Source organism: Aptenodytes patagonicus, chromosome 16 (genome assembly GCF_965638725.1).
Source record: "Aptenodytes patagonicus chromosome 16, bAptPat1.pri.cur, whole genome shotgun sequence".
Lineage (NCBI taxonomy): Eukaryota > Metazoa > Chordata > Aves > Sphenisciformes > Spheniscidae > Aptenodytes > Aptenodytes patagonicus.
The window spans coordinates 9051401-9060457 of record NC_134964.1 but is presented as its reverse complement, the minus strand read 5'-3'; the positions used below and the strand labels follow the sequence as shown (position 1 = coordinate 9060457).

The 9057-nt window shown below is 55.8% G+C and overlaps 1 protein-coding gene across 1 annotated transcript in view; it reads right to left on the bottom strand.

Moving 5' to 3' along the window:
• Positions 1–1790: 1790 nt before the first annotated feature.
• Positions 1791–9057, bottom strand: part of MGAT5B (alpha-1,6-mannosylglycoprotein 6-beta-N-acetylglucosaminyltransferase B) — a 71874-nt gene continuing 64607 nt past the window's right edge. The window contains exons 15-17 of the mRNA XM_076353827.1: positions 4320–4394; positions 3538–3812; positions 1791–2388 (exon numbers count right to left, since the gene is read on the bottom strand). Coding sequence (XP_076209942.1) covers positions 2190–2388; positions 3538–3812; positions 4320–4394 — 549 coding nt within the window. The 3' untranslated portion in view covers positions 1791–2189. The remainder of the gene's footprint in view (positions 2389–3537; positions 3813–4319; positions 4395–9057) is intronic.

Below are 9057 nucleotides of genomic sequence, written 5' to 3'. Positions count from 1 at the left end.
GATCCCCTATAAAACCAGGTTTTATTTGGTCCTTACAACCCTGGGAAGCAAATCGCTGGTGGTTCCTGCTTGCAAATCCCCCGGGCCTCTCCCGGGCCGACTCCTGCCCACCCAGCGCTCACAGCAGCCAGGGCGAGCGGCGTGGGAGCCTTTGCTGGGCAATGCTTTGAGACTGAGATGAAAGGTGCCGTAGAAAGGCACAAGGTATTGCTGTTCAGCTCTGCAAAGAGAGGTTTGCGCTGCTTTTATTTATACACATGCTGACTGCAAGACACAAAAATTACTTAATCAATCCTTCCCCTTGTCTGGTGTTGCAGGCGGGATGGAGGCTGCCTACGCAATTTTGTGCTGAAGATGACAAATTGCTCCAGGATAACGACAGTGTCTCCAGCTCCCGCCTCATCTGGCACGGGGTGCGGCCAGTCTCACTGCGGTGGGCTCACGGGCTCGGCCGAAGGGATGCCCGGAGGACACGAGCACCGTGCGGTGTCCCCCTTCCCGTGGCCAGAGCGGGGAGATGGTGAGGGGAGCTGGGGAGGGAGCTGGGGTCTGCCTGATGCTGTTGCACAGCTGAAGAAATGGGATTTTCTCCCAAAACCAGGCTGCAAGCCAGCGAGCCGCAGGGAGGACGAGCTGGAGGTGCCGGGGCTGTGTGGCACAGCTCCAGCGAGCGGCTGGGTCGCGGGGGAGACCTCATGCACTCATCCTGCCATGCCACTGCTCTCCATCAGTCACCTCAAGCCGGGGGGGGGACAAGCCTGCCAGGGCCTGGGACCCTGCGGTGACACCACCAGGGCAGGCTGCCACCCCCACCAGCCTCCCTCGCCAGCCAGGCCAGGAGCTCTTCCATGCAAGGAAGGGCTGAGAGTAAGTTTCCAGCCCACAATTTTCCAGCCACGTGTTTTACGGGATGCAGGAGTCTCACCGTCGAACGCTTCCAAGCAACAGGAGGGCTGAGCACCAACCTCACAGCAACGCACTTGCAGCCTTGCTCCGGTGAGCAACCCTACAAAAACAAACCAGGTCACCCCAGCCAGCGCTAACCCAGCAAGGGGACGTGCCGGGAGGGGAAATACCGGCAGCAGTGAAAACTCCCCTACAGCGAGATGAATGGCATGAAGAAAAGTTAAAGAAGCAAAGACCCTGCATGGAAGATGGTTGCTTGGAGCTCACCTCTTCCCATGGCTGCAACATCTGGGGCACGCAGAGACACGATGTTGCTTTCACAGCTGCTGAGTTGCCCCCTCTCCCCTGGCCTCGGTCTGTGCCCGCCGGCAACTCCTTTCGGCTGCTGCAGCACGTCCTCCTTCCTGCCGGCTCATTCGAACCCCGAGCAGCCCCCATGCCCCCGCTGCCACCTCCGATGCCTCGGTCCCTGGTGGGACGTACAGCTCCGTGCACGGCCCAGCGGGGCGGAGAGCAGCCCGGGGGCTGGGGGGGCGGACCTCGCTTCAGGCACCTCTACCCTGCTGGCAGCATTGCCCTGGGGACCAGCACCCTTCCCGGGATCCTTCCCCGGCCCCATCCTGCCCCTCGCTTCCCAGGGACAGCCTGGGGCCATCCAGCCCCCGCCAACTCTTCCTGGGGGTACCGTGGGTGCAGACTCCGCTGTGTCCATCCAACCCAGCTGCTCTCCTTGGGCTTTGTCCTCCCCCAGCTCCGCAGCCAAGGCAGGTACCGGCAGCCCCCCTGCGCCCCCCAACACAGCTCTGCCCAATAACTCCCACAGAAGGGCTGGGTGTTGCTTCCCCTTTAATTTACCACTTGCCGGGGGGGGGGGAGGCGGGGGGGGGTGTTAAAAAAACAATCAATAAATAAAACAACCTAGGATGCTTGAAGAGGATGAAAACCCTGAAACTGCAGTCTGCTGGTGGCTTGTCCCATTGCCAGAGGAGGGGAAGGGTGTCCCCAGCCCCCCTCTCCCCATCACCCCGTCCCAGCGCCACCAGGTCCAGGTGGGTTTGGATGCGGTCGGACGATGCTCCTCGAGAAGAAAATGAAACCAAAGGTCAGGACATGGTCATTCACAGTTGACTGGCAGATGAAACAACCCCCAGAGTCTGACACTCCCGGCTCTCCCGCCGGGAGGGACCTGTCCCACCTCCCTCGGCTATTGCAGAAGCTTTGAGAAAAAGCCACTCGTTGCACGTTGCATGTCTCAAACACGGGGGGGGGGACACGACACCAAGTCACAAGCAGTCCCTGCACAGAGCCACTTGTCCTTTGCGGTAGTCGCGGCAGGGGCAGAGGCGCCGGTACTTGGTGTTGTATCCCGCGCAGCTGAAGAGCAGCGGCTCCTTCTGGAGGTAGCACTCGTGGACGTTCTCGGCCACCGCCGGGTAGAGATGGTTCATCTCGTACTCGGTGCTGTCGCAGGTGATGCTGAGCCTGGAAACAAAGACAAAGGTGGGTCAGTTCAGGTGAGGAGGCTGCCTGGGGTTTCACTGAAGGGTTTTTAGTGCTGTTCTGTCCTTCTCGGGGAGGCTCTTTCACTAAATGTTGAGCCAGATCTTTGTTGGTTGCTCCAGCTATGTTTGGCACCCTTTGGCTAGACGTGAATCCTCGTCACCAGCCCAACACATCATGCGGGAAGGGGTGACACTTGCAACTCAACCCTGCAGCCCAGAGACCACCCCAACCCTTGCGTGGGCCATAGATGGCTCAGGAAATCACGCACAAAAATCCACCCAAATCTTTTATATCCCCCCCGCCAACCAACAGGTCTGTCCACTCTCCGTGGGCACCTCCCACAGCAGCTAATGTCCCCTGGAAGGGCACGAGTTCAACAGATGCCCACGTGTCCCCTGCTAGCCGGGATTAGCCAGCAAAACCTGGGTGGGCATCAGCCAGTCCCTCGAGGAGCAGCAGAACTGACCAGTGCGGATCTCAGCATCCCTTTCCTCCCACCCATGCCCGCATCTGGAGACGGAGCGGCAGTGCTGGCATTGCCCTCCCTCCAACCCCTCTCAACCGGTGAGTGCCTGAGCCAGCTCATTTTAAGGTCTGGAGGGGGGCATGGAGGGGAGAGAGTGAAATCCAAGCCCCAGCTCTAATTTATCATATAAAAATGTCAGTGGGACTCACAGCACCTGCCTGACCAGCATGACAGCAATGGTAATGCTCGCATTTTAATTGCCCACAGAGCAGTACGGAGCCGGGTGGCAGATTTATACTCTATTAAAACTTCACCGCTGTGTGTTCAAAATGCAGTTTTATAGAGAAAGACATTAAAAAAAGACAGAAAGGGAGAGAGCATGGAAGAGGTGGAGAGGAACAGGGTGGGAGAGAGGCGGAAACGTGCCTGGAAAGGCTATCGTTGCCTTCTGAAGTGTGAAGCTGGTCAAAGCCAACACATGCAAGCAACGGGCTGCTTTGCAGGCAGCGCCCTGCCTATATCGCCTTGGGCACAAAGGCACCTCAATGGGATTTCGGGAGGGAGGACACAAGGAAAATGGGTGCTGGGGATGGGGGGAGCAAAGGGAACATCATCTGGCTGATGACCCCCACCACCAACTCGCTGAGAAGGTCACAACTCACTGGAGAAACACCTCCTTCTTGTTGAGGAACCTGAAGAAGGTGGGCTCGCAGACCAGCCCGCGCCGCCGGCACGTCTCGGTGCAGGTGTGCCGGGTCTCCGACACCCACACCTGCAGCGAGTCCACCGGTGGCCAGGCGCGGGGGTCCCGGATGGCGCTGGGGGACCACACCAGGTGAGTGGCGTTGGGGGACAGGGCCAATGGGCTCGGAGGGCTTTGCATAGCAGGACTCTTGGCCTTGGGAGGCAGAGGAGGAGACGAGGTGGTGCAGAAATCCTAGTGGGAGAGAAGACAATGGGTCAGTGCCCAGAGGGACAGGGTGAGACATTGGGGATGGGGAAGGGAGGCTGCTGGTGGGATAGGAGGACACTTGGGCTGCTGAGTTTGCTCCTCAGGTTGAGGTCACCTGCATGCATAGGTGGCATCTCCTGCTGTAGGAGATGAAGGCACCGCCACCTCTTCTCCCAGTGCTGCCTTACGCTCTGCAGCAGAAAGGCCTTGACCCAGCCCCAGCCACCCCCCCACCAGCCCCCCAGCATCTTTCGTTCCTGACAAATCTCCCCCAGCCCCCATCTCCTGGTGCTCTCTGCGATTAGGCCACTGGCTGCACAGGGCTGGGACTTGGGGTGCCTACTGGGGAGCTGCATTGGGTCAACGGTTTCTCTTGCCCAGGGAAACAGGGACCAACCCATGGGAGAACAGGGATGGTTCCCAGCAAGAACAGGGATGGTCTCCCAGGAGAACAGGGATGGTTCCCCAGGGAGGACGGTGATGCTCCCCAACCTGGTGCTGAATGTAGGCGTGGATCCGCTCCAGCATCCCCTCGCAGGTGTACTCATAAGGCAGGTAAGGGTCCACCTGCGGAGGGGGAAGAGCAGAGCACAGGCAGCAAGCAGGGACAGCCTTGCCCTCCCCCTGGGCCCGGTGGCCCGGGACAGCAGTGCCCTGGGCAATGGCTCTCCCCACCCGCTGAAGCCCACAACTCATCTCTATCCACCAAAGCAAGCAGGGCAGAAAACTAGGACTGGAAAAACTTCACAAGCCATACAGCAGTTAAGAGAAAGAGGATGAAGGATTAATTTGGGTTCAACCCATGTATTGGTGAAAATGAAGTCACCTTGTTCCATTTTAGTCTCACTTTTCTTCATTTTTGGTAAGTTATAAAATAAAATCAGTTTTCATGCACTAGGTCACTTCCAATTAAAGTATGAACTGTTTCAGCCCAAGAAACACTCTGCAGCTGTGGGCAAGGGGGAGAGGTAATTTTAATATACAGAGGAGGAGTTAGGCTGGTAAAGATGCCAAGCTAATCCAGAGCAAGAGCATCCCGGTGTGCCCTGGGTCTGGTCTAGCATCCCCTGTTCCTCTGCTCTCACGTGCTCCAACCTGGGCACGGTTCTGCCTGCTCAGAGAGGAAGGTCCAGGCTTTGCTGCCCCGGCGCTACGACCCACTAAACCCCCTGGCTGGTGAAAAGCCCAGGGCTGGGACTGGCTGTGCACAATACCGGGGGAAAAAAAAAAAAATCTCTCTTTTCCCACTGTCACTTCTCTGAGGGTTTGCTGCTCAGCGTGGACGGCTGCGTTGGGGTGGAAGCTGGTGTTTCTCCCAGCCTCCGAGGCTCGGTGACCCCCACTGCCGCCGGCACAGGTTGGGACAGGGCAGGGAGGCAACAGCTGGCTGCACACCGGGACGGAGCAAATGCTGGTGCCCACATTGATGCCAGCACTGTCGCTGCACCCCCACGTTGATACTGATACCTGCTATTTATACAGATCTGGCAGCGCTTAAACCACGGGTGTATTTTTAGCGTGGGTTACGAAACGCTGCCGGTCTTCAGGAGACTTTTGCCTGCGCTCACTTCCCGACATCGCATTTCCCTGTCCCGAGGGTCACCCTTGGGTCCTGGCCTGGGAAATCCCCCTCCTCTGCACAGCGGCTCAGCAGCATCCCCCAAACGAGCATGTCCCCTGCACGGCGGCAGCACAGGGTCCAGGGCGAGCAGGCAGGAGCAGGCAGCCGGGCTCGCCGCCCTCCAGTGGGGCCGGTGCGTGGCCATTGCCCCAGGGTCAGTGGTGATTTTCCCCGTGGGAAGAGCATTGCCACGAGGGCTGCGTTACTGATGCACCCCTTCCCTCTGGAATAAATTATTTTTTCAGGAACTTTCTGCCCTGGGAAGACAGATTTTCCACACTCCCTTATTTTTCCGGAGAGACGTTACATGACCCGCAGGAGATGGGGCTGGTCTTGGGACCCCTCTTTCCCCTGTGCATCTCTGCAGAGCTTCATGCAAAAGAAGGACTATAAGCAAAAATACTCCAAAGATAATTCATCCGGAAAACACTGTTTCTTCTACTTTCTGAGCTCTGCACCTCCAAAATAGCTATCTCCTTTTGAAGTACCTGTCAAACCCATGCTCAAAGGCTCAGACGGCCGAGAAGATCCCTCTAAGCATCTCCCTGCCATAAATATCCCACCTGAGATCTCAGCCAGGCTGGAAATCACAGCTGCTCTGTCTAATTACAGATGTGCACGCTAATCAGGGCTGACACAATGACAGGCACTGATCCTGCCTCCGAATTGCTGATGAGCACTGGGGCAGAGTACTCCACAAAGCTAAACTCTGCCCGTCTCAGTCGCACAAAGCCTGTGCCAGGCTGGGTGCTGGGTGCTGCCTGGCACCTATTCAGGGGAGACAAACCTCCCCTCACTCAGCATCACCAACGCTCGCTCTCATCTTACCACTGCTTTCACGGCCGTAACGCTGAGGGGCTTTTCCCAGGACCCCGTTACACCAGACGTAGTGCAGACCTAATTCTGTAAAACAGCCTCTTTCCCCGCAAAACACCGCCGTTGCACCCGCTGGGATGCAGCACGTCCACAGCGGGACGGAGGCAGAAAACCTCCTTGCACCTGCACGTGTGCCCAGAGGTGATGCTCCAGGTGCAATCCCACCTGCCCGCAGGCTCCCGGGAGCCCTGTCGGGTCCAAGGGTATCAGAGGACCGCGGCCAGAGCCCACTGCAGCCCCCGCTCCTCCAGCCCCAACACCTCCATGTGCCCCCCTCCCCCCAAGGCTCTTGTTCCCCCCCCGGCTTCCCTCTCCCGGTCTTGTTAGGATTCAGCTCGTGCACCCAGGACTGATAGAAAATGCCAATTTCAGGAAGATAACTGTTTAATTAAAATCTGACGGGCTTGGCCTCCTCTTGACAACCACATCGTTAATGCTGCTCCCCGTACCGAGAGCTCAGGATCTCCCCAGAGCCCTGGGAGGGAGGAGGAGGGGGGCTCCAAGGTGGGGACCGCTGCATCCCGCTGCCCGGCGGAGCGATGCACGGGATGTCACAGGAGGGAGCGGAGGGGTCGGTGAAGATGGACTTTGCCATCCTTTCCCCCAGGCATCGGTGGGGAACACAGGGCCAGAGGTCTCCAGCCCCAGTGCTTTCCATCAGCCAAATGGGGAGTTACCAGTGCCCCATGGGGATACCGCCATGAGAGCCCTGGTTTTATAGTCTCCAGCAGGAATCCCAGAGCTGAAGAGAGCAATAAGTCTCCCTCGCTCAAAAGGAAAAGAAAGAAAAAAAAAAATTCCAAACGTCATCAGACAAGTAAGTAGAAAAATAATGCAATTCTCTGCCAGCGTGTAACAGCAGGCTGGGAACACTTTAACCAGCTATTTTCGCTGTGATGTTTAATACGCCACTCTTTCAAGCATGGTCTGAAATGTATAATTTTCCATTATATTCCTGTATGTTTGACTTTAATATAATGAAGCCTTCTCCCTTCACTACACCAGAATATTGGGTCTATTAAATTGCTTGTGCGAGGACTATTTTTGACAATGGAAAAAGCTGAAGGCCAAGAAAATGGTGGTGCCTGCAAACCTCTCTCCTTCTCCAGCCTCTAGCCCCTGGCTAATGGCCATAATCCATCACCGGGACAAGCCTCCCGGCATCACCTTTCCCAGGGGGATGCAATTTGTCTCTTGGCTCCGTGTGGCTGTGTCGGGATTTGATCTCTGGGGTAGAGGGGTTTGGTGCTTCCATGATTTCAATTTTCCTTATAAATAGGTCAGGAATGCGAGCCATCAGGGAAACCCAAAGCTGCTCCAAGAGGGGGATGAATGGCAGAGGTACCGCTTGCCGAAAACCTCCCCCAGCAGTTGCAGGGTGACCTGGAGCGGGTGCCACCTCCGAAAGGACAAGGGAGGGAGCACAAGGGCTTTTCTTGGGAGAAAGAAAAAAAAAACCACCATATTTCCAACCCAATCCACATCCAAGCCACGATTCAGATCTCTCTCCAGAAGGAAGAAGTTTCTTTCAAGCAAATCAAGGTTGGCGAAGGATGCCGGCTGCATCTCAACTCCTTTATTTGCACAAATAAGGCAGCCAGCCCTGCCAGCAGGCCCGGCCGGCTCCAAACACACCAAAGGACGCTCTGCCAGCCTGGCCGGAGCCGCGGCAGGGCTGTAGGTGCAAGGATGGCACATCCCGCCCCGAGCTGCAGCTCCGGGTGTCTGCGATATAAATCGGGACGGCTGTACAGCCACCCTGGCACGACCTGGCCGGAGAGCCATGGGCAGGCTGGGGCAGCCGTAAAGTAACTCTAAAATATTGTTGAAGCATCAGCAAATCCCCCAGAGCCACGATGCTCTAAACCAGGGCGAGCTTGTTTGCCAGCTTGACCATATCAGAATTACTACCAGGTTCATGAAACCAGCTCCCAAAGCCCTTGAGGGGTCCCAGCACCCAGCGCCCTGGTTCCCAGCACCCGGCACGGCCTGGCTGCCGCCGGGAAAAGCTGATGGCAGAGGCAGAGCAAAGGAGACATCTCACAGCTTCCCACCACAACATCCCATATCCCCAAAAATGTTTTACTGAGTTTTGCCTGGAAGATGCAAAACTAGAGCTGTGGGATAAGTGACTTTTCAGTCATACAACAACAAAAAAAAAAAAAAGAAAAAGAAAATCCATTTCAGGTCAGTTTTCAATTTCCAATGTTTCCACCCATCAAGGAGGGGAAAAATGCTGTGTTTCAGGTTCGGCAATCTGTTTGGGTTGGAGAAGCAAAGGGAAATGCATCATTTCGGATACAAGCCTTCCTTTCAATAAACTGGCAGGGTATTTTCAAACAAAGGCAGGCAGATGGGAAACAAAACCATGTTATTTCATTCCAGTAATGTTGAAATGAAATGTTTTGACTGAAAAAATAAATTGATGGTGGTTATTCTGAAACAGAGACAAATTTGTTAGATACTCTGATAACGAAACACCCCATTTTGCCTTCAGGGAAAAAAAGGAGTCAGTAGAATAGTTTCTCTGAGCTGCAGTACCTGGCTGGGAACAGCAACACTAAACTGCCCAGCCACCGGCTTTCTGCCGCTCCTGCTAACGCCCTTGTTTTCAATTCCTGCTATAACAAACTATTTTAAAGACAGGATACCAAGGGATTCCTGAAGCCAAAGCCCATAATAAGACTTTGAAACCTGTAAGGTAGGTCAATTTTTAGGCTTAATTGCCTTGAC